Source organism: Aulonocara sp. 'chitande type north' Nkhata Bay, linkage group LG6 (assembly GCF_057382095.1).
Source record: "Aulonocara sp. 'chitande type north' Nkhata Bay isolate Kocher_YH1m ecotype deep benthic linkage group LG6, A_spYH_male_GT1.1, whole genome shotgun sequence".
In the NCBI taxonomy this organism is placed as follows: domain Eukaryota; kingdom Metazoa; phylum Chordata; class Actinopteri; order Cichliformes; family Cichlidae; genus Aulonocara; species Aulonocara sp. 'chitande type north' Nkhata Bay.
In genome coordinates, this window is record NC_141349.1 from 15,864,593 (window position 1) to 15,888,754 (window position 24,162).

At 42.3% G+C, this 24,162-nt stretch overlaps 2 protein-coding genes across 3 annotated transcripts in view; one reads left to right on the forward strand and one right to left on the reverse strand.

The window, feature by feature from the left end:
- gna12a (guanine nucleotide binding protein (G protein) alpha 12a) overlaps positions 1-9,582 on the forward strand; it is a 29,733-nt gene extending 20,151 nt beyond the window's left edge. The window contains exons 3-6 of the mRNA XM_086295206.1: positions 2,483-2,533; positions 2,616-2,816; positions 3,136-3,342; positions 6,260-9,582. Coding sequence (XP_086151332.1) covers positions 2,483-2,533; positions 2,616-2,816; positions 3,136-3,342; positions 6,260-6,421 — 621 coding nt within the window. The 3' untranslated portion in view covers positions 6,422-9,582. The remainder of the gene's footprint in view (positions 1-2,482; positions 2,534-2,615; positions 2,817-3,135; positions 3,343-6,259) is intronic.
- A 3,861-nt stretch (positions 9,583-13,443) lies between these two features.
- Positions 13,444-23,966, reverse strand: ern2 (endoplasmic reticulum to nucleus signaling 2). 2 transcript variants are annotated; one of them, XM_086295207.1, is made up of 24 exons: positions 23,604-23,966; positions 22,681-22,798; positions 22,556-22,589; positions 21,944-22,016; positions 21,783-21,855; positions 21,536-21,658; positions 21,354-21,455; positions 21,088-21,147; positions 20,757-20,973; positions 20,466-20,544; positions 20,149-20,299; positions 19,040-19,191; positions 18,740-18,928; positions 17,456-17,597; positions 17,175-17,282; positions 16,929-17,019; positions 16,019-16,208; positions 15,830-15,926; positions 15,503-15,702; positions 15,231-15,378; positions 14,858-14,985; positions 14,494-14,617; positions 14,295-14,362; positions 13,444-14,197 (listed from the first exon to the last, which is right to left on the reverse strand). In XM_086295207.1, the coding sequence occupies exons 1-24, from the start codon at positions 23,691-23,693 to the stop codon at positions 14,015-14,017; spliced, it is 2,940 nt and encodes a 979-aa protein (XP_086151333.1). In that variant the 5' UTR covers positions 23,694-23,966; the 3' UTR covers positions 13,444-14,014. The 2 variants fall into 2 exon arrangements, 1 of the variants encoding a protein (XP_086151333.1); XR_015129853.1 differs by lacking the exons at positions 13,444-14,197; positions 14,295-14,362 and having other exon boundaries at positions 14,858-14,968.
- Positions 23,967-24,162: the final 196 nt, after the last annotated feature.

The following is a 24,162-nucleotide window of genomic DNA, read 5'->3' on the forward strand; positions in this document are numbered from 1 at the left end:
AGAGTTGATAGCACACTGGGATATTCCACCAAATTAAGTTTTGTGTGTTCAGCGCAGACACTGTGGTCATTTTTAGGTACTTCCCTGATGACTGATTCGGTGGATGTTTGCAGAGGATATGAAATGATTCGAATCATGTTCTTTCTATAGACTGGAACATGGTGAAACTGTACAGCGTGACGCATGAGTCATCTTATTGTGTTTCCTTATTCCTGTGAATTAAGTCACGTTCATCACATTTTCTTATCCTCGGTTTCATTTCCCTTCTCCGTGTAAATCGGCTGTGTGTGGAAGTCGGGTTGTGTTTTGATACGTGCCCACGTGCGACCAGATTTATTCATCACAGGGTCGCCTTGTGACGCCACAGCCTACCTTTTGTGCAGTGTGTTGTCTGTTATAATCTCTCATTTGTGTGAGTATTTCTGGTCTGTATACAGTCATGGTAAAAAGAAAGGACACCATCTGTGTACCATAGCCAGCACAAGTCTTAAAATGATGTAAATACAGCCTCAGACAGGGCTGGACTTTGACTTGTCCGTTGCAGCACCTTCATTCTTTTCTTTTTCAGCTCCTCTGATTTGCTGCTGTGCTTGGGCTCATTGACATATTGCATGAACCAATTTAGACAAAGCTTTATCTTGTCAGACAGATGACCCCACATTAGACTCTAGAATACTTTGGTACACAGAGGAGGTCATGATACACTCAGGGACTAGGTGAGTGCCCAGGTTATGTGGCTGCAAAACAAGCCCAAATCATCACCCCTCCATCACCGTGCTGACAGCTGTCGTGAGGCGTTTGCGTTGATATACTGTCTTTAGTGGCATTGTGCATTATTTCTAAACATCATCTGCCTTGTTGTCATCTGTCTAAAGAACAGCGTTCCAGATCTCTGAGTTCTTCAGATGCAGTTTTGCAAAGCTGCGCTGCCATGATCTTTTCAGAGTGTCTTTCTCCTTGCAGCCATTCCAAACAAGCCATGCCTGTTCAGTGTTTTTCTGATTGTACTGTCATGAAATTTAACATTTAACATGCTAACTGAGGCCTCCAGAGCCTGAGATGTGGCTTTTCAGTTTTTTGGACCTTCCACCCCTGCAAAGATTGGCATCTGTCTTGACTGTTTTCCATTTGTCAATAATCTTTCTCCCTGCAGAGTGATGGGATTAAAGTTACTTTAAAATGGCTTTATAGTCCTTCCCACATTGAAACAATTAACTTCTTTAAGATCATCGGTAAAGGCTTTCCTCCTTGGCGTTGTGCTAACAAACACCTAATTGCTGTGTTTACACTTGCTGATGATCAGTTAATCAAGTGCACCTGGTTGCTAATTACCATTATAAGGAGTAAGGATGTACTTGGCTTTTCACACACACTTTTTTAATGAATATATAGTAACAAAGTGTAACTATCTATCAGGATGTTGTTGAATTTTAAGAGCTGGTAGGGAGCAGATTATTTTTATTGTGTCCTGAAACGCAAAGTGAAATATCTCTGTGTTTAACTTTGTCTGGCTGCTGTTTGCCGTTAGGCAGATTATTCACTGTAAGTTTATTAAATGTGAAAATAGCTCTCTGCTCCAGCTGGAAAATTGGTGCAGTCAAATCAAACAGCTGTGTTCAGAAACAAGGTCGTTCAGAGTGCTTTACAGAGACGAAGTCGAAAACAAAGAGATATTTAAAACGCATATTTGCATAGGGGTCACGATGTGAAGCATGCACAGATAAGTCATGATGGGAATATAACTACAACCTTATTGTTTCCCACGTTCACATATGTCTAGTTAAATGTATCTGGCATGCTAATGTTTACTCTAAAATGATCATCAGGGCAAATCCGAGTCGTTTCTGCCACAAACTCGATAAACGCGATGTCAGAACAGCGTTAAAACTGTGGGGGTGTGATTGTGGGCCTCTATAGAAAACAGTTTTTCTCTCTAACGGCTGATCTTTAGATCACAACACGGGGCTGTCACACCAGCACAATGAGCCGAAAGAAGCCAAAACCTGTGGTGAGCCGCACCTCGGGTTTATATTCTCTGCGGGTTTGTAACCGCGATTTTTCATATCAAAAGTCACTGTTTGATCCTTTGTTGATTGGAAAATGTGGATCAGTGCAGCTTGAATGTCATCTTGAGCTTTGAAGAGCTGTGGACTCGTGGCAGGTTCTGTGTGACACGATAATTAGATGTGATCAAGCTGCGAGCTGCACAGATGTGATGGGACTAATTATGATTGTGGTCGTTCACATGGTTTCTGTCCTTTGTTGCAACGATTGATGTCTTGTTAAATTAATAACCACAATACGACAGCTTCCATGGAAATGAGAATTAAAGAAGGAAGAAATACAAGAAATGAAATCGTTCCGATAATGTGATCAAGAGCCATAATTTGATTATTTTGAGTCTTTTAAGTTTGCTTAATGCGTATAAGATGACTCAGGTCTGTGTCGCGGCTGTAATGGATTCTTTCCTTCTCGTCTGCAGAGTGAGTCGGTCAAATACTTCTTGGATAACTTGGATCGTATTGGACAACTGGTGAGTCATAGTGACTGGTTTAATCTGAAGCACACTCTGTACTTTTTACTTTGCAAGACAATGTTCTCATATCCTTTTTCAGAGCTACATTCCCAGCAAGCAAGACATTTTGTTTGCAAGGAAGGCGACTAAAGGGATTGTCGAGCACGACTTTGTCATCAAAAAGATTCCCTTTAAGATGGTGGATGTTGGAGGGCAGCGGTCCCAGAGGCAGAAGTGGTTTCAGTGCTTCGACGGGATAACCTCGATACTCTTCATGGCCTCGTCGTCGGAGTACGACCAGGTACGTGCACACACAAAAAAAAAAAACACGTTATCAGCCTAATTATGAAATGCTGATGCAGTCGGAGCGTTTGGCAGACGAGTCTCTTGACTATTGGGATTGCGAAATGCACAAGAAACATCAGAGAGACACACAACATTTGCGGTAAACACAAAGCTCTCTTTGTGGTGCGCTGAGGAAACTTCATTGTTCCCACAGTCGTGGCTCGAGTTCAAGTCAGCGGTCATATGATGACGACTGAACCCTTAATTGGCATGCAGATAAGACCTGAAAAAAATCAAACTAGACAAAGAATAATGTTGAGCCAATGTGATTCCAGGTCTTGATGGAGGACCGCAGGACAAACCGTCTGGTCGAGAGTATGAACATCTTCGAGACCATCGTCAACAACAAGCTCTTCCTGAACGTGTCCATCATCCTCTTCCTCAACAAGACGGACTTGCTGGTGGAAAAGATTCGCACGGCCGACATTCGCAAGAACTTTCCTGAGTTCAGAGGAGACCCTCGCAGGCTAGAGGACGTACAGGTAACCCGAGGTTTCACAAAACTCTGAATGCAGTTGCAGATTTTGAGCGTCTTCCTAAAGTGCTCCATTATCTTTCTCAACGCAGCTTTGCAACAGTGGTAACTTTCATGCATTCCAGAAGAAGCTGCCCATACATGGGTCGCTGTAGCAGGTCATCTGCTAATCGGAAGTCTGCATGCCAAATATCCTCGGACAAGATAGTAATCCCAGTTGTGTAAATGTTAGATAAAAAGAACTTACATAAGGAAGGGTTTGCATAAATGGGAGAGAATGGGTAACTGAGGCAAGTTGTATAAAGAGCTTTGAGTGCTCAGTAGAGTAGAAAGGCTCTATCTGTTTACCATGTAAGCTAATAAGGACCGAAATTTCTGTCATCACACACGTAGGTTGTTATGGGCAACAATGAAAGATGTAAAGGAGCATTTATAAAGACATCAGTTTATTACCAAGGCTTTATTTTAAAAAAGAAATACAGTTAACATTAATACTGCTAATTAAAGGCTTGTTTTTCTGCCAACTCATATTTTCTCTCGTTTCTGCAGAGATAATCCAGGTTGCTTCTTTAATAAGGCTTTTAGCATCCGTGACTGAAGTCAAGATAATTAATGATAATCCTAAAAGCTGGATTATAGAGCAACACTCAAAACGAGCGCATTACTAATACTACCTGGGTTTCTCTGCAACCTGTGTGTTACAGTGCAGCTTTCTAAATGTTTTTAAGTACTGGTACTGGTTTCTTACTACAAATCTCATCCATCCCATGTATGCCTTTAAACCTAATATCCATACTCGGGGTTCAAAATGCACATTAATGCAGTCAGGTATTGAACCGCTGACCTTTACAATTTTTAGCTGACTCGCTCTTTCTCCTCGCTCCTTTCTCCTGTAGACGCCGGCTTTGTGACGAGCAGATTTTAGCGCAGAAGCATAAGATTAGTAGTTTTCAGCATATTTTTAAGGGTTTAAAACATGTGAGCATTTTAACTAGTTATAAAAGAGGAAATACACCAGTATTTTTCTCGCAGCCTGTAAGCCGTGTTGATCACTGTTTTGTTTTTAACCGTCAGATAGAGCATCGCTTCAAACTGAGCAGCAGCATTAGCTCCTTTCCTTTCATGAAGGATGAAAAGGAGTCACTGAAACACATTTGCTTAGCACTGAGAGCTGTTTTCAGGGCTTCCAACTCCATGCTATCTGGTTACTGAGAAACCTTCTGGAAAAGACTTATTATGCTCCCTGTAGCTCTAGATTTTTATTCTTGGACTCTACTGGATTAATTTTGCATGATTTATTTATCTTGCACTGTTCTGATCAGGCCCCTCAGTTCATCCACTGTTTGAAGCAAGCTTTCTTAGCTCCTTTCTTCAGATTGGTTCTCCTGTGCAAACAGAAGGTTTAAACGGCAGGTGGGTGGGGCTTCCGTGCTTGCAGCCAGAGCCTTAGTTGACCATATTAAGGATATCTGCTGTCGTTACAGCATCAAGAGTAGAAATATTTAAACAGTGTTTAGAGCAGTGCTTGCACATACAGTGGGAGAAATAATCACTTGATCTTCTGCTGAATTTATAAGTTTGCTCACTCACAGAGAAATGAACAGTGTCTCGTCTTTATGAAAGTTTCATATTAATAGACAGAGACAGTGCATCAACCAGAAATCCAGAAAAAAACACATTACATAAAAGTTTGAAATTGATTTGCATGTCATTGAGTGGAATAAGCATTTGAGCTGCCAGCAAAACATCACTTAGTACTTGATGGAGAAACCCTTTTTTGCAAGATGGTAAGATGTTTCTTGTAGCTGGTCAACAGGTTTGAAGGGATTCTCACTCAACTTTACAGAAACTCCCAGAAGTGTCTATAAATTAGGTTTCTTGGCTGCCACTTGGCAACTCGAAGCTTTAGCTCCAGCCACAGATTTTCGTCTGTTTGGCGTCTGGAGGCTGGCGAGGCCACTCGTGATCTGATTGTGCTTCTTCTTTAGCCACTCCTTTGTTGCACTGGCAGTATGTTTTGGGGTATTGTCATGCTGGATGGCCCATCCGTGACTCATCTTCAGTGTTCCGGCTGTTGCAGTACGTGGCCCCAGAAAACAAAAGCATAATGTTTCCACCTCCGTGCTTGACTGTGAGGGTGGTGTTCTTTGGGTCATACTCAACATTTCTCCTCCTCCAAACACAGCGGGTCAAGTTGATGCCAAAGAGCTCAGTTTGACCACAGCAATTTATCCCAATCCACCACCTTTCTCATGCTCAACCTCACCCTGTGAGGCCAGATCTTGCATGGAGCTCCCGATCGCGAGGGTGACTGATCTTTTACAATCACTACAACAGTTGTGCATGTCTGCAATTTTGTCCCTGATGTCCTTCAGCAGTTGGCTCATGGTGGTGGAGAGGTTGGAATGGGAGAAATTGATTCTCTGGACCGGTGTCTAGTGGACAAGCTGATATCAGGAGTATCTGTAACTGACTGATTGATTTATTGATTGTAATCTGTGTCCCACAGTGGAACATAGTCAATCTGTGGGAGACATGCAAATCAATTTATAACTTTTATGTAATGGGTGTGTGTTTTTTGTTGTTGGGGCAATATCTCTCTATTAAAATTAAACTACCATAAAAATTAGAGACTCTTCACATCTTTGTAAGTGAATAAATGTATAAATTAAGCAGGGGATCAAATAGTGTTTTTTCTCCACTGTACATTGACCTCATTATCTGAAGCTTAGGCCATGTGTAACATGAACATCCATCCCTCTAACACTACGTATGTGACAATAGTTCCACAACAAAAATATCTTACCGCCAAAAAGTCCAATCCTCCTGCTATGTCATAAAAGTCGGTCTGATCTTGTATTTACGTCAGTATAGTACATGTGAACACACGCACATAAAGACTCTTCCTCCTCTGCTTCTTCCAGGCGTTCCTGGTGCAGTTGTTTAGTCGTAAGAGGAGAAACCGAGGGAAACCGCTTTTCCATCACTTCACCACTGCAGTAGACACAGAAAACATCCGCTTTGTCTTCCACGCCGTGAAGGACACCATCCTGCAGGAAAACCTCAAAGATATAATGCTGCAGTGACCTTCACGTCATAGACGATGGCCTCTCTGACTGTTAACTGTGAAACCAGCCGTGAATCCAGGCCTGGAGGACTTCTGAGAAGGTCTCCTTTGATCTGAAGCAACACTGACCTGTGGAACCATCACTTGACCCACGCAGAGTGGATCTTAGTGACCTCTGAACCTGTGGAGCCCTGAAGCAACTCTGGACGTTTTGGCCCCTGTGGAATCTCTATGTTTAACCTGTATAAATGTGTGAATGCTGTAAAAAAAAAAGAAAAAGAAAAGAAAAAAGACAGTGGGCTTCTCCTTGCACAGGTTCCAAGATGTGTAAAAAATGTAGAGGAAAGCACCAACTACATGACATGAGCACTGAACGTTGTTTTTCTCTTCTGTATATAAGACTCATGACAACATGTCACTAAACCCAGTCAGACTGCTGCCTGTTGAAATGTAGCTCGAGCTGTGTGAAGACGCCGCGGGAGGGGAAAGAAGCGCAAAGAAAGAAAACGAGGAGGAAAAACATGAGGTTTGGAGCTGAAAAATACTGTCTTAAAGTACACCTGACAGAGGGAAGGGGGTTTGGGGTCCATACTGGTCATATGCTGTGTTATGTGAAAAGGTTGCACAAGTGTTCCTGTCAATGAACTTCAGCAGAGGAGTGAGACTGAGCTGCGCTACACCGCTCGTCCTCTCCTGCCCCGTCTTTTCTTTCCTCGTCTTGTGTTAATTCTCTTGTTCCTGCCATTGTTCGAGAGATCAACAGCTGCAGATAACAAGTCTTATTCTTCTAATCCCACTCCTTCTCGGCACAATAGACACATTGTTCTTCTCCTCAGAAGTAGACGGTCAAATTAGAGTCTCATCTAAGCTCTGAAAAGTGCACGCAGCTCCTGGTTTCGTATGAATCCATACACCTTTCCCGAGCTTTTCTCTCCCTTCTGTGATTTCCATAGCATCCCAGTAGATGCACCACAATAGCCTAGACTTGACCTGAGGCAGTATAAAAAGAAATATAGTAAAAAGTATTTTAAAAAATCTACAAAAAAGCTTTGGCTTCTGGTTACACTGCTTGTTCCTGTTCCCTTTGTCCTGTAAACGTGCCGGGAACAGCTGAAAATGAAGAGATTGAACTGCAGATGACCTTATCCCCGTGTTTCTTGTAGCCATTTTGGACTTGTAGCAGTCGGGGTGGGAAGCCTTCCTAGCAAAAACACTGAGACAATGACAAGTGACTTACACAAGCCAGACTTTTTTTAAAAAAAATCATCACAGGGAAGCGAGTTTAAACACGTTCTGGTGACTGGCTAGTCTGTGATTTCCTAATGAGTTCCTAGAAAGTATCCTGACCAAAATAGTTGGCCGTGTAAGGAAAACAGGAAGCTGCCAGAAAGAAGTGCTGCCTTCAAATCCAAATATTTGATTACTGTCAGAAATACAAGTTCAGTGATAAGCGACGGCTAGAGATCATTTATTTAAATGTCCGCTGCATTGAAAACAAGAAGAAAAAAACTCGGATTTTAATTTTTAAAAATACAACATACTTAAATTTTGCAATCAAAACAATTTCACTAAAGATGTTCCAATATCTTCAAAAAGCTTTGGTCAATGCTGCGTATATGAAAGGGAAAGAACGGCTCAAGGTAACAAATTCACAGATCATTGGTCATCATCTGAAAACCCTCGGGTGTGTCCAGCGTAAGTCTGATCTAAGACTTCCTGTTCCATTGATTGCCGATTGTTTATGAATGCAGTTTTTTTGGGTTTTTTTTTAAAAATCAGGTGATGGCAGATGTTTTTTTCCAAATTGCACATCGGCAAATGTGTTCCTCTTGTTCATCTGTCAGACGTTCTTGACTGCAAATGGAAACCAGAGCATTTTTGGTGCCTGTTGACCTTCAGACAATTTCTATGCATATATATATAAATATGTGTATCGCCGTGCTCCTCTAAAGTTCCCTCCAGCTTTATATGAAGTTTCATAGTGTCCTTGAGCTCATTGTTTTGGTTTTAGAGTCTCCAACGTTACTTGTTTGGTTCACTCTCACCACTCATGGCCTTGTTTCCATCCCAAAAAAGTCCTAAAAACCAACCACACTACACTTCTTTCCGAACGCTAAACTGCAGCCGGACAAAAATAGCAGCCAGCCTGTGAACATAGTGGACTATTTAGCAGCTGAAATGTCAGATATTTGTTCAGCAGGAGGTGCACAGCGAAAACCGAAAAAGCCACAAGAGAGTTTATATTACCCAGTCCATCAAGATGTCTTGATTTGATTGATTTGAATGTAATGACTGGATTTTTTTCTGCATTGGGTTAATCTGATAACTGCAGAAATATTTCGTTCAGTGCAAGTTTTTCCAGTGTCAGACATGTAATGTAGGTATAAAGGTGAAATTATAAGTCAAGTAACCAGCAGGTTAACTATGAATGCAACCAGTCACAATCTGTCCTGTTACGTAGCTTATCTGCAGTTTTAACAAACGTTATGCACTGATTTCTGATGGTGGTTAACTGCTCACAGGAGCATCCCTCATACTTTGTACATTTTTAAAAACTACTTTTTTCCCTCCAATCAAGTGAGGTTAAGTGAAAACCCCTGATTTGCATTTCGGTATGCAGCAGTCGGACACAGCCGGGCAGCTCTTCCCACCCCGAGTAATAAGTCTGCATTGCCTCGAAGGCAAAGGAGTCAAACCGGGAACGTTCCCACTCTCGCCTCGTTCTGATACTGTATTAAAACTGTGTTTGTGTGGATAAATCCTGTACATTAATTACTGTAAGTATGTGACTGATACTGTGTGCACATCGTAAAATACAAGCGGCACTCTGTCTAACGGTATCACTGTAACTATAACTGCTCTGTTGGTGTTGTTAGCTAACCTACCTTGTTTTCCTCTCACGCTTAACTTTTTTTTTTTGTTGTTGTTTTGTTTAATTTTGTAATTGTCGTCATTGCACTGGATGTGTCCGAGAGAAAATGAGCAGAAAGGAAAACGCCTGGGGAAGAAAAAGGCAATGAAACAAACAAACAGATGCAGACGCTGAAAGGCGAACAGGATGAAGGTCGGGAGGGTTGGTGGGGGGGGGATGAAAAGAGGGAGGTCTTCTGCCTTTGTTTTTTTGTTTTCCAGTGCCTTGGCTCTGTGCTCTGTGGTGAAATACACTGCCGTTTGCTGACACGCTGTTTCTTTATTTTCTCAGTGTGGCCGTCTTTTGTGTGCTTGAGTGTGTATGCGGTAAAGCAAGAGGTCGAGACCCTCTGAGCTGGAAAGTGAAGAGTGGTAGAAAGATTAGTGGAGAGGAGTTGAGGGAGGAGGGGTGGGGGGGCAGATAGATGTGAGGATTTTTAAGAAATGTTTTTGAGCTCCGAAGGAGAAACGCGGGGGGAAATAAATTCAAATATGTTTTTCTAATGTCCTGGGGCCGTTTAATCAGTATTTATGAACACGAGAAGCTCTCTTGCGAAGCCAGAGAGTTGAAGCTCCTGATAAGCAATGTCACACTGATCTACAACCTAGGCTAACCGTAGGCCCTCATCCCACATAATGTAACATGAAACTCATCAGCCAGAGCTATCAGACCACTGGGCATGAGAGTAAAGCTGAAGTCGGGCAATATCTCTGTTACCCAGCAGAGTCTGACCTTTGCTTTGGCTTTTAATCAGAGGAGCTCTGCTGCATAACAGACTCCAAGTCTCAGGAGAGAGGGAGGGAGCCCAGAAACAACTAGACCAGAGTTTTAGTGTTGTTTTAGAAATCACTGGTTAACATAGATTTATTTACACAGGAAGTAAGCAGAGTGTAATTTAAGGTCCGCTCAGGCACGCCGCAGAAATGAATGTGACAGCCATACGAGAGCTCCCGGCTCCAAAAGAACACTGGAGTGACCTTGTGAATGGGTAGGCGCAGACTAAGGGGGGAGGGGGGGGACAAAGGGAGGAAGAGGGAATACAGGGAAAAGTAAGAGGATAGAGGGAGGGAGAGAGGAGAAGCGGGAGGAGGTCATGTTTCCTCTGTTGAGCCCACTTCCTGTCCTGATCCCAAAATGGAGAGACTCAGAACGACATCGCTCAGGCTGTTTCGATCGCCTGCCCCTCTTCACCCCACAGCACAAACTCACACACACACACACACACACACACACACACACACACACACACACAGATCACAGAAAACCCAACCAGCCTCCTGCGGTGTCGTACAAAGGAGATGAGAGGAAAAAGCAGGGAGCAGAAAAATATGTCCCAGTGGTCTCTGAAACATAAGGAAGCATTCGTTTATAGAAGCTGAGAGGCACAGGACATTTCGTCCTCGCACTGCATTTCAACGTTTGTGTCTGATGTGTAGCCTGTGTGTGTGTGCGTGCGTGAGTGTGAGAGAGAGTATCAATGCTAAATTCTACACCATAGTCAACACCAGCAGACCTGTGCAGGATATTCTTATAGTTGAATTCAATTCAACCAAAGGAGGAGTTTATTTCAAAGTGAAAATATAAAATTGGGGTAGCACATTATAATAATGTCACACTGTTAAGCATTAGAGAGGTATTAGTAAGGTGCCTAATTCAGTTTTGGACAGTGAATATTCTATATACTTGCATATTATCTATATGATAGTTAGCACTAATTAAGATGGGTATTTATATGGGTGCACTGCAGCCATCCAGTCTTTATGTGCAGCTTGCTAATAACGACTCACTTCTCTGCCAAAAACAAACCAAAATAAACACAAAATGGCAGTAAATAATGCAAAGCTTTTTAATGCAATGGATAAAAGGTGATTGTAGCCATTTTTATTATTTTGCCTCTAGCAACCAAAGTAAATAAAGAATAATGTAGAAACACCATTTTTAGCCACAAACCACCTCACAGAAATCAAAAGAGGACTTCTGTTTGTTGTTACAGCAATTTTCTGTAACATAACGTAATTGTTGCCTACCCGAATATCCACAGGCCTGAGAGCCATCACGCACATTTATCTGTTATCTGTGTGTGACTGTGGGTTCGAGTGTGTATACAGCTGCATGTGTGCAGCGCAGTGAATTTGGTCTCATGACTTTGGTTAAGCTGATGTTTCCCTAAGGCTGTTTTGATTGGACCTACAGCTGAACTCTGATATTTAATAATGAGCCGGGTACTCCCTCTGTTTTTCTCCACACCCACACACACACACACCCACACACACACACACACACACACACACACACACACACACACACACACCAAACGACTGAATCAGAGATAAACGAGCATAAAGTATGAACGAGTGGTTCATTAGCTGATGATTTGGTCATGACAGATAGCTGCACCCCAGGCTTTCAGATCATTAAACCACTTCTGTTTAAGTTCACACTGACAGTGGAATTAACTGATGTCTGACATCTTATCTGCTCTACGGGATGTGTTTTTGAGGGCAGATTGTTAATCAGGCCAAAGCGAACGCAAGAGAACAGTTTTACATGTTTGGACGGTGACCGCATATACACAAGTACACAGCTTTAATCTGTTACTTAATAACTTTAATAATAATAATAATGGATTTCATTTATATAGCGCTTTTCGGGACCCCTCAAAGCGCTTTACAATACCACTGGTGAAGGCAAGCGACAGAGGCGAGGCTGCCATATCGCGCCATCGGCCCCTCTGGCCATCACCAGTAGGGGGTAGGTGAAGTGTCTTGCCCAAGGACACAACGACCGAGACTGTCCGAGCCGGGGCTCGAACCGGCAACCGGCCGATTACAAGACGAACACCCAACTCTTGAGCCACGATCGCCCTACAATCACAATTCTGTTTAATGTATGACAGCAATTTAGAAGCCTGCGACTTCCTCTTTACTTCTAGCCTTTACCAAGAAAAGTCATTTACATGATCAGCGCTGGGCTTGGCACATGTCTCCCTCTGCTGGAGTAAAATAGGCAATGCAGCATTTTTACTGTGATTCAATGATTCTGTTTTTACTGTGTAACTCTGAATAAATAATAAAAATAATACATAAAAATGAAGCAAAGTCAGTTTAGTAGTTTTTTTTTGTCGTTGTCTTTTTTTTTTTTATACCCACTGACATTTTCAAATGGTAAGTACCTCTCTGGCACATTCATCTGCACAGGAATGACATTTTCTCACCAGGATAAACAATTGACATCAGAAAAGGAAATGTCTGAAATGAGTCTTTGCTTATTCGACAAAGTGTAAAAAAAAAAAATCTTTACCTTCTTCATCTTTAAGTCTTGCTTTCCACCATGTCTCACTCTGTGCTGTATACAGTTTAATGCTGCAAGTGCTCCTGTTAGGATTTAATAACTTAGATTTGAACAAATTAATTTTTCTTCAACGTGAAGACAAAAATGGGTGTACCTGGCATAAAACCAGGGGTCAATGTGTGTGCAAGTGTCTTTATGTCTCTCTGTGTGTCATTAGTGGGTGGGTGTGAGTGAATGAGCGAATGGTCGGAGTGTTTTGTGCACATATGTGCGTGTGTGTGTGCGCGCGTGCGTTCTGGTGTGGTTGTTGGCCCGTGCCCTGGAGGCGGCTTGGACCTCCCTCTTATCGGGAGGCTGCTGGGTGGTTCTTGGGCACCAGTTTTTGACTCGTACCAGGCTAGCCAGCCTCTACCACGGTCAACTGCCCGTTGCTTCGGGTCTGCTGGGACTCTCACCCTTTGGCCTTGAGCACCCAATCTGGGGCCTCCCCTCTTCTCCTGCTGGGATGGGCATGCGAGATGTGTGGCCTCAAGTCTTCTACCAGAAATAAACTTCCAAGTTTTCACAGCTTTACCCACGTATGAAGTGTGTCAGTGATGTCTGACTGTGATATTCACTGTATTCTCTTTAGTGGGCAACATGCCTGGGTGGAGCTGTATAACTACCTTCACTTATGCAGGTACGGCACTGTCTCCAGAACAGTTAAAGAAAGCACAGCACGAACATTAGTGTGTAGCCTTGTGTAACTGTGTACCTCAGTATCTGCGGTGTGTGCTTTACCTACAGCTTCAACAACGTTTGCACACCCAGTTATTATCCTCTACGCTGACAACATGAAGACAAGATCTGCTGCAGTTCTTCAGCACACTCTTTAATCATGTCAGAGTTATTATGCATCAGTCTACATGATTCTGTCAACCTGTAAAACTATCCCCACTGTCAGAGAGGCTATTTTCAGTAGTTAATATAACTTATCATAATTTTACTTCATTTGGTTTCAGTTCAATAAAAGTGGCCATCACTGTGTTTTCATCTTTGATTTTAACTTGTGCTACACAATGTACTTGCTCAAGGGCAGGTTATTTTCTACACAAATAAACACAGCACCTTATGACCAGTCAATTCTCTTTTTTAAAAAAAAAAAAAAAAAAAAAAAGTAATTTGACTGAGATCTAGTTTAAAAACATATCCTATTAATACAAATATATACATTCTTTAAGTAGGGAAGAAATAAAAAATACAATAAAATTAATCTATAAAACAACCAAGTTCTATAAAAATATTTTCAGAGCAGCTGCAACTTCCCCTGAAGAACAGCACAGGCTTTACAAAAGCAATAACAGGGTACAGTCAGGGATTTCTTTTACTTGGCCCTGCACATGAAATGTGGAGTGCATAGCCTTGTGAAAGCTATTTGGCATTGGGGGGTAGGTAGTAAGGGTGAAACAGTCTTTCATGGGCACAGATTTGCAGCGCAGCGTGTGTGTGCATCAGTAACCGTGGAAACCGTGATGTGAAGTACCCGACGAAGCCTTCGGGCAGCTCACCAAGAGTCTCCTGCACCTCTGGTGGGAGCTCGTGGTAGTGATGCTTCTGTAATGTAAATGCAAAAAACAAAACAAAAAAAGTCAAAAACATAAAAAGTTGAAGATAATTCTGCATGAATCTAATGATTGTAATGCTGGCTGACCTTATTCCTCATGGCTCTCAGCAGGTCTCTCACCGAGTTTCCTTTATAGGTCCTGAACCGCCTCAAGTCTGGGGCGCCCATGGAGGAGGAGGGGGGAGAAAAAAAAACAAAAAAAAAAACAAAACATTACAGGTTTATTGTCCTGCACAGATGTTAAGCATGCATGTAGAGCTACAAGGTTGTGTCTGTGTGTGCAAACCTGTCTGCAGAGGCACGGAGATGTGCATCCTCCAGTTGGTTCGGACGACTAATCTTCCTGCAGTTTCTAATCTGACTACAATTGGACTGTCTGCAGGCTCCTTCTCTATGCGGTCACTCACATCCTTTAAACAAACATAGACATAAAAATAATAAATAAATAACACTGCTCACAGAATCTGCAAACACAAAGCAAACAAAAATAAATTCACCACAACATCTTTTCATAGCCCATCTCTAAATCTCAATATCAATAAAGTAGAACGTTTAAAGTAGAAATAATAAAAGTAATCATTTTATTATTAGATTTCAATGTCTACATGCAGCTATAAACGAGTGACCACAGAGCAACTGAGGCAACACACCTGGAAAAATAGCAGCTGCTTCTCGGGGCTCCAGAAGAACGGATGTTTGAGCACGCAGGCGGTGGAGGGGCGTGACTCCACCTCAGCACTGATCATCTGCTCTATCAGATCCTGTGCGATGACATCATCTAATAAGACCAGCAAATATAAATGTTTTCCAGTTAGTAACATGTGATGTGATCTGAGCACAGTTTACAAAAGAGGCCAATCAAAGTATCAATTTCACGCAGGTAACTGGAAAAACTGCAGCCAAAAGCATCTTTGAACTGATGAACCGGTTCAAAGTCTGGTGGCTAAACGGTGCTCACGTATGAAAGCATGGACAGTTTTCCATTTTCACATCATAGGACCTACTAAGGAGAAAGACACTCACCATGTAAATCCTCCATAAAGTGTGAGAGCGAATACTCTCCTGACAGGATGTTGACCTGTCTTCTCAGTGCATCGCCAAAGGGGTGCTGCCCCCTGCTGATTACGTAGTAAAACACACAGCCTGCTGAAAACACGTCCACGGCTGCTGTCTGGAAAGATGAGACGAGAAACACCTTTACCAACAGGCCAATGAAGTACTTCTCACTCTAAAGACCAACCTGGCTTATTATTGAGAAGAGTTTAGCAGTTTTTATAAAGATGTTTGCAGCCTACCGGTTTATTTTCAGGGTTGTCTCGCAGCACTTCAGGAGCTATCCACCCTTCAGTTCCTGGTATTCCAGAACGCAAAGAGAAGCTGCTCCGACCGTCGGGAATCTTCTTACAGAGCCCAAAATCCGAGATGAGAGCTCGGACCCGACCCAGTGCGCTCGGCCCAGAAAGCAGGATGTTTCTAGGCTTCAGGTCACGATGGACTAGACGGATAAAGGATGGAGGAAAGGTAAGTAATAGTGTATGTAAATATACACGTACGTGTGTGTGTGTGTGTGTGTGTGTGTGTGTGTGTGTGTGTGTGTGTGTGTGTGTGTGTGTGTCTCAGACCTATATTGAGTGAGTGGAGATGTGAGAGGCCACACATGGTCTGTTCCAGCAGAGTTATAGGACTCAGCTCAGGAAAGGAGGACGGATCTTCCACATACTGCAGTGAATACAGACAAAACAAATGTCTTAGAGATAATTCAATTAACAGTCAAAGCGGAGATCTCAGTGACAGTCCACTGTAGCGCCAACCTGTTGCAGAGTTGCGGTGCACAACTCGATGGCGATGTAGGTGAAGAGGTGGTCTCGCTCTGTGCAGAAGTATCGGATGACGTTGGGGTGCGTGTCGGACTCTCGCAGGAGCTGCACCTCTCGCTCTGCCACCTCGAAACACTCTGGCAGAATTCGCTTCACGGCAACGAGGCGGTCGTCAAATTTACCCCTAAAATCCCCATAACATGATTATGTGCATGTGTGTTGTTCAAAAAGATTTCGACGTTTTGCTGTTATAGAGAGTAGGAGTACGAAATACTGACATCTGTGTGCTCTATATTTTGGTGCTTGTAATATTTTCAAAGACATGAGTCAAGTTTTTCAACCTGTGGTCACCTTAGCTTTGAATGAGTTCCTATTCACATCCAGTCACACCACTAGCTATAGTATAGACCTTAGTAAAGTCAAAAAACACAATCAGATAAACATCCATTTCTTCCCTCTCTAGTTTTTAACTCTTTACCCGTTCACAGCCTACCAGGAGTAACCCTTGAAACCTTTGTTTCCTGATTGGAGCGTTTCTGTATTGATGCATGCAGGTTAGTGAGGATTGTCTCTGCCTAAGCAGCTACCCTCAGAAAAATAAAATAAAACTATCCTAATGGTCATCAAACCATGTCTTTATTGACATACACTGAAGTGTAAAAACTCATCATTTTGGGTGCAGAGGAGGTGTCGTCCTCATCCTTATTAAGGATAATGATTAATATCGTAATCATGAGGAAAACATACAGAGAATTAGTGCTGTTTGTGATGGGCACTGAAAACAGCGTGCTACGTTTTAGATGCTTAAGAAGAATTCTTGACAAAAATATGATACAAGTTTTCTCTTTTGCTTAAAATCATGAAAATCCACTGATACAGTTTTCTGCTTACAAACATATCGTACCTGAAGACAAATGTTCCTGCAGAGCCGTGTCCAAGCACCTCAGAGGGACTGAAGCAGATTTTACCCACGTGCACCTCCTCACTGTTTTCTTCTGAGAAATAGAAAAAAAATAAAGAAAGGAAAACTAAATGTAGCTCATCTTTAAGGTGAAGGAGCAACAGTGATTCCCCCCCAGTAATGCTTTCTGTTGAGTTTTTATACCCAAAAGCATCTTGAGGCAAATTTGCCAAATATGCTGCGTTTCACCTGCTGTGGGTTTGTGTCCATTCTTGCCATTTTTATCTCCATGCGATGTGTTGCTGCTGCTGCGACTGTGAGGACTAGGTGGAGCTTCTGTAGATGCAGGCAACGGGTCTAGGTGTAGATATGCAGTCTGAATAAGACTCTTGCAGGTATTAAAACTTATACTAAGCCCAGGTTAATCTGGGCCTCAATAATGACAGGTTTTATTAATTCTTCATTTCTCATCACCATCACTGCACTCACAAGCACAGAGCGATAGAGAACTTGGTTTTTAAGTTACACACCGCTTGAGATGTTTGCATCAGTAGAAGGAGGTGGGTCTGAAGAAACCAAGGTTTGTGCCTGCGTATTTGTCTGCATGCGCTGGAGACGAGACTCAAAGGCTTCCTCCAGCTGTCTTTGAGCTTTCAACTGCTGAGCTGCACGCTGGAGAGACACATATCGATATACAACACATCAAACAAGAAGGTTGAGTTCAAAAGGTCAGTACTGAAAATATAAGATTAGTAAACTGTCCATACACTCAAAAACATGGCAACTGCGATTCAGTCTCAGTAGTAAGCCAATTAAAAGAAGCTTAAAAACAAGACAAATAAATGTGCACTTTATCTGCAGTTTGTTCCATAATCGCTGTTTCAAACTATGATTTATTAGATTAAGTGGGGAATATACTTTTTTCTTTGCTAATCACATACACTCTGTAGCCTATTAAACTCTGCAAAAACAATACTTAGGAAATGCATATATATGCAGGAAGGTGCTACTGAAGCTGTGAGGATAAGCTTTGCTGTAAATATGATTTGTCTATCACGCAGTGGCATTGAGCAAATAACCTGCTGCAATAACTGAATGTCCTGTTCATGATATGTGGCGTGACACGATAACAGCCTGAGGCTTAGTTACTGTATCTGGCTGAAACCCGTCCAGATAGCATATTTGTTTCTATTCCAAGTGCTGCTGAGGGGAGCTTCAACAGCCCAAAAAATGAGACGCAGACACAAAAGAGGCTGCATTTTAAAAAGCATTACAGCCCTCGGTTTTTCAAACAGAGTGGAAACGCTTTTCATCTCTCGCTTGTACTGTCACCATTCATTACCAAGCCCGCATGAGTAAACAACAGCTGAAGATGAAACAATGATCTCTGTTCTCTAAGGGTCAATGAATGACATGCTGGAATAGGAACACAGCTTTCTAACTTAAGTAGAGGAACAAGGTGGGTGGAGGAAAACTGGGAGCAGCAGGAATTTTTCCATCACACTGTTTTGGATTTAATGACAATCACAGGTCACTTACAGGGGCATCCCACCTGCCACCATTAAATCAGAGCACCTTTGTCAGAAACCCAGACAAAACCATAAATTCTCACCTTTGTAGTTTGCTTTTCTTTCTAAAACATGTAATGACTTTATTAATGAGCAGCGGTTTACTCCCATTTCTCATGTTCATACTAAGGCATGCTCATAAGCTTATATGGGTGATACTGCATATTATTGATTAGAAAGGAGGGTTAGTGATCACCTCATTTAATTCTTTAAAAAAAAAGAAAAAAAAGAGAAGCAAAAACTCACGATGGGATATGTGAACATGAAGGCGAGCCATCCTCCCAGCAGCAGAGTCACGACAGCCAGAGTCAGACGGTCCTGAGTCACATAGAGAGGCAGCACGGTGGCTGACCTCTGATCCTGTCCTGATGTCTTCCCATCAGCCCCTCCTTGGTTAGCCTTAGCGTCACTATGTCTGCCAGCTAATGTTTGAAACTGAGATACACAAGAAAGAGAAAAAAAAAAAAAAAAAAAAAAAAAAAAAATTAGATGATGAGGATACTTTTTTTTTTTTTTTTTTTTTTTTTATTTTAAGTTGTGACTCACATAGCGCTGATGGTAGTGGGAGGCAGGGGACAACGGGGAGGCAGTGGAGGCAGAAGATCGAGGGGGGATGACCGCCTCACCAGAATGCTGCAGGGTGGTGGGAAAATCTCTCAACATGGTTGTGTGGGCTACTGGGGGGAGCTCATGGTGACCTGAAGCAGCAAAACACAGATCAAATACATTTACATCTGCACAAGTTTTTTGTGGGATTTTGTCGTTTTGTTGCTTGTTTGTTTTGTTTGGGGGGGGGGGGTTTGATGCATAAATCAAAGACTTTGCTCCTACACCAGAACTCTTACCATGAAAAATAAAGAAAAAGGATATTAATCTTAATGCTCCACTGCTTATGTGAATATCATTTTTAATATATTTAAATACTTAAATAGATAATTATTTAATGTAGCAAGAGTATATATGCACTAACTTAGAAAATGATACACTAAATAAATATCTCCATTTTGACATGGGTGTGTATTTGTTTACATTTGTACTGAATTAGTTATTTTCCTCATTAATCATTCCTTACTGACAGTGTTGTTTTCGGCTAGATTAATTAGGTCTACAGCGATCTAACAAGTGGAGGCAGCCATTACATTTGTGAGCCAAACAATATGCATAAGACTGACCCCATTGCACTCTTTGGATAGCAGCCCACTCATTTGCATACTGAAGCAGTATGCAAATTATTTGAGTAAAGGATAGATGAATTAGCAGAAAGGTAAATAAATACAGAAGCAAATGAACACACAAATTCATGTTACGTTCTGTGAATCGATAAATGCTTCATTTTATTATTATTTTTAATTGATTTAAACGTCATTTATGTCAACACTTTTATTTCTGAGTTTGTGCCTGTGAGGTTAGCCTGCAGCTCACTCGTTTTTCTTCACTGCAATTTTCTCTGCAAGGAGGTGTCATTGTTATGTTCAGGTCAGCTTTTTTTTTATTTTTTTATTTTTTAAATACACAGAAATACAAACCAGCAGCCATTTGTCTAGTTCTGGACAATAACTTCATTAATACAAATGTTGTCATTTCTGTTGATTAGTGTCTGAAGGACTCATTTATTTTTAATAAAGAAAGCTGTCTGTGTGTTTGAACACGTTTACCTATAAGTAGCCAGTGGTTTTTCTGGCTGTTTATGCTCCCCGGAGGATAGCGCACATCGGTGGATGGTGTGATCTCACACTCCCCCCTCTCTCTGACCGTCACCTCAGCCGTCAGTGGACCGTCGATCCGTGCCAGGGTCAGTCCCCGAGGCTGCCGTGGCAACAAAGAGCACAGATGAGTCAGGAGTGGACTTTGCCCATTATCACCTCAATCATCAGCTGACTGGATACACTGTTTAGCGTTTACAGATGATGATATTAGAGGAAAGTGGGTGCTGATGTTTGGATATTAAAACTGATTATATATTTGAACTCACCACTAATGAGACTCCGTGGTGCACAAGAGAAGTCGAAGCATAGAGGTGGGAGTCCAGCTTTCCCACATAGAGAGTGGGCCTTAAGGAAATAAAAGCTGAGTTATTTTAATTCAGTCATTGTCCAAATATTCATGAACCTAACTGTGCATCAAATGAGAGTCATGACTGTGTAGCAATTTAAAACATCATACGCTCTTTCCTGCGTTAGATCATCATGAATAACAATCAATAAGGAACTCAGAGACTGAACAAAACAATCCTTTATTCTTCAGTGAACACAATTCTTCTTACACAAGTTGAGTCTGTGCAGTGGCTTGCTCCTTCACAAACTGATAGCTCCACTTCAAAGTGGAGTGTGCATCTGCCTGGTTGCCAGCAGACGAGAATGTGAGAAAACGCAGTGTTTCCATTGCAAGGGACAGGTGGGGGGCGTGTCTCAGCGAGTCTCCAGAGTACAGGTAGACGCCGATCACTGGCGACCCATAGTTCTGACTCCAAAGGACATCACCTGGAAAACAACAATACGGGACTTAAAACCCTCAATATGACTGTTAAGGAACACATCAGTCATATGAGATGTTAAAATATTCACAAAGGGATAAAACCACACACCTCCCCCTACCTGACTCTCTGTCAACTGTCACAACAAGACCATCACCACTGGAAACAAGATGGGCCATTTCTATAAGGAAACCAGAGGCAACAGGTTAGTGTTGGAAGTGTCTGGGATCATTTTAACCAGCTGTTTACATGTAAAATATAACCTAGAGTCTGTATCAAAATACACAATAATGGATAATCATGAGTTACATTTGTGCAATGTCACAATAATCCTGGCAAAACAACTGTATTCACACTCAGCAACTGATTGTGCGTGCAGGGACGTACTGTAGTCTTGCTTCTCGTCGTAAGGTGGAGCAGAGTAATCGTTGTACGTGGCGTTCCATCGCAGCTCTTGTGTCTTCGTATCAAACATGGTAACAACATATTCTGGGAAAAACAAACAGTGACGCCCATCAACCTTCAACCCTCAGCCACGCGAGCGGGTGCAGCCACCTGTGCAGACGTACCTGTGCGTCCAATGTAGAGCAGGGGACTGTTGGGACAGATGGAGTCAGAGGTGGAGGTTGTTAAACTGGTTTGCTTTTCACCGGTTTCAGGATCCACCACAAACCACACATCCTGCTTTTTACCTGCGAAGATTATTAACGAACAGCAGCGATGTAGGTCAGAGTCTCCTTTTATGACAGTCTGTTTCACACATGCTGATAAAAAATGTAAAAAAAAAAAAACAAAACAAAAATGTGCTAATCTGACCTGTATAGAGTATCCCATCAGAGCTCCTGCAGGGAGCTGCCTGTACCAGCTCAGGGATGGTAAAAGGAAGTTTCTGCAGATTTATCAATACAATAAATCAAACAAGTTCTATTTTTTTTTTTTTTAAATATAAGAAATATAACACAAACAAGCATCCTTACCATCAAACCTTCCTGGTGCTTTCCACCGAGTACATATAAACTGCCATCATTGGGGTCTGGGAGGAAACCTGGTCTAAATGAAATGTGCACAAATTTAGAAATGAATCACTATCAAAAAAAAGAGAACATCTATACAATCTATACAACAATAACACAACTTCCTTATAGAAATGGGCAATATGGAATCACCAGTTAACCTAACCCCCCTAACTGCATGTCTTGGGACTGTGGGAGCAACCCCCACAGACACGGGGAGAACATGCAAACTCCACACAGAAAGGGCACCATCACACCACCGTGCTGCCCTATCAATATATGATTCAAACTTAATTATATCAGCTTTGTCTTAAACTAAGGTTTGGAGTTTATTATTAAAACAGGATTTTCTGGTGTGATCCATGCTTTGCTTAAAGGCAATCACAAGACTTGATGAAGAATTTCCACAGTTATGTAAACTGTTTATGCATTTAGATGATAAGGCTTGTGGCTCACTCTTCCTGAGATAAGTCTAAAAGCACAAAAACGGAAAACGGACACTTTAAGGAAAGTTAAGCTATTATTCTGAGTAGTGGTACTCAGGGCCCCATGTCTGTGTGTCTCTATGTTACTTACTCTGTGAGGTAGACAGGAACTTGAATAATGGGGTCTGAAAGAATTAGAAGAGCAACTTCATGATGTATGTTTTTAAAAAAAATAAATACAACAGAGTAAACAGTACTGACTCCTTGTGTACAGACCTTCTCTTAAAGTCCATTTGATGTCTCCTGTCTGTTTGGAGACAGCATGCAGACTACCGTCCAGAGTGGAGACAAACAGGAGGGACTCTGGAAGGGTGACTGATCTGACCCCACCAACCTGAAGGGTCGCCAGAAGAAATTAGACACACACACACACACACACACACACACACACACACACACACTTTAGAACAGCTGTCTGACATTGAGGTCAGTCGTGTCATGTGTCGAAGATTTCAGCATAGCGCGCGCGTGTGTGTGTGTGTGTCAGGTCCACCACTGGGGGGTGGGGGGTTGATTGTAATGGCCTGCAGTGAGTTTCTACTCAATAAGTGCACTGTGTTCCTGATTTAGCAGGATATCCTTATTTGCCCTGCCCTCCAAAACTCGACACCATATGCCGAGGGGTGTTAACCTAAGTGTATTTGTATTACTCACGCTGTGGGCAGATACAGTTGTTTAACCAAAGTGGGGACTTGACTGCCTTTAAGTTTAGTTTATGTTAAGATTAAAGTTAAATCACTTTAAGTCGAGATAAGTTCCCTTCGACTGTGTCTGAGAGTCCACCTCTCCCATATTTATACATTAGCAGGAGAGTAAACCTGAAGCAGAGGTACAAGTGAAGCAGGCAAACTAAGCTGACTCTCTCTCTCTTCCACACCCCCCCCCCCCCCCCCCACACACACACACACACACACACACACACACACACACACACACACACACAATTAACTTTCTTCTGACGAGTGAGCTAGCTAGCTAGCTAGCTAAAGACGTTAAAAGTCCCATCATATCACCGCAACTTTGCTAGAGCCTGAAATAGACACACATGCCATTTGGGAGTTCCGTTAGGCATAAATAGAAACACAAAAACAGTGTTCACAACAAGAGAAGCAGAAAGCGCCACACAACTCAAAGTTTACCTGAACCAGCTTGCCTTCCAACGACAGCAGGAGAAGAGACAGGATCAGGCGCCCCACAGCCCCCATGACCCCTAAAACACTTTGTTTCATGGCTCTTAATAAACGAACAACTGACGGTACTGAACTAAAAACAGAGGTCGAAGTCTCTTTCCATTTCCAGCGCCTGCCAGCCACTGTTCGTAAGTTAACCTCGGGCGTTTAACATCGCTAAATCCATGCGGACAGCCACTAAAAACGAACATTCAAAGCTCGAAGTGCCGCTTTAAAGCCATAACAAACGCAGCGTAACATCTCCTGTCACTACTCCATATTTCCGTGATGGGACGGATTCGGTGACGTCAGTAACGAACTGTCAAGCTGACAGGTGGGCGGGCCCTTTTCAAAGACCTACCCCAGCTGAGTGACAGGAAGCTACACCAATGAGAGGAGATATTTGGAGCAGAAGGGGAGGAACTGTGGAAATGGCTGGAACACGTGGAAAAAGACAACAGGGCAGGTGTAAACGCAACAAGAGGGGGTCTTTGTGCAATCGAAAGTAGTGGAGGCATTGTTTTTTGTT

Bases quoted from the DNA above. Each gene is read 5' to 3' on its own strand.
- ern2 (XM_086295207.1), bottom strand. From the start codon at position 23,693: ATGAAACAAAGTGTTTTAGGGGTCATGGGGGCTGTGGGGCGCCTGATC. The intron at 22,799-23,603 runs GTAAACTTTGAG...GCGACCCTTCAG, and splicing joins TGGAAGGCAAGCTGGTTCAG to GTTGGTGGGGTCAGATCAGT. The intron at 21,456-21,535 runs GTACGTCTGCAC...TGTTTTTCCCAG, and splicing joins GCTCTACATTGGACGCACAG to AATATGTTGTTACCATGTTT.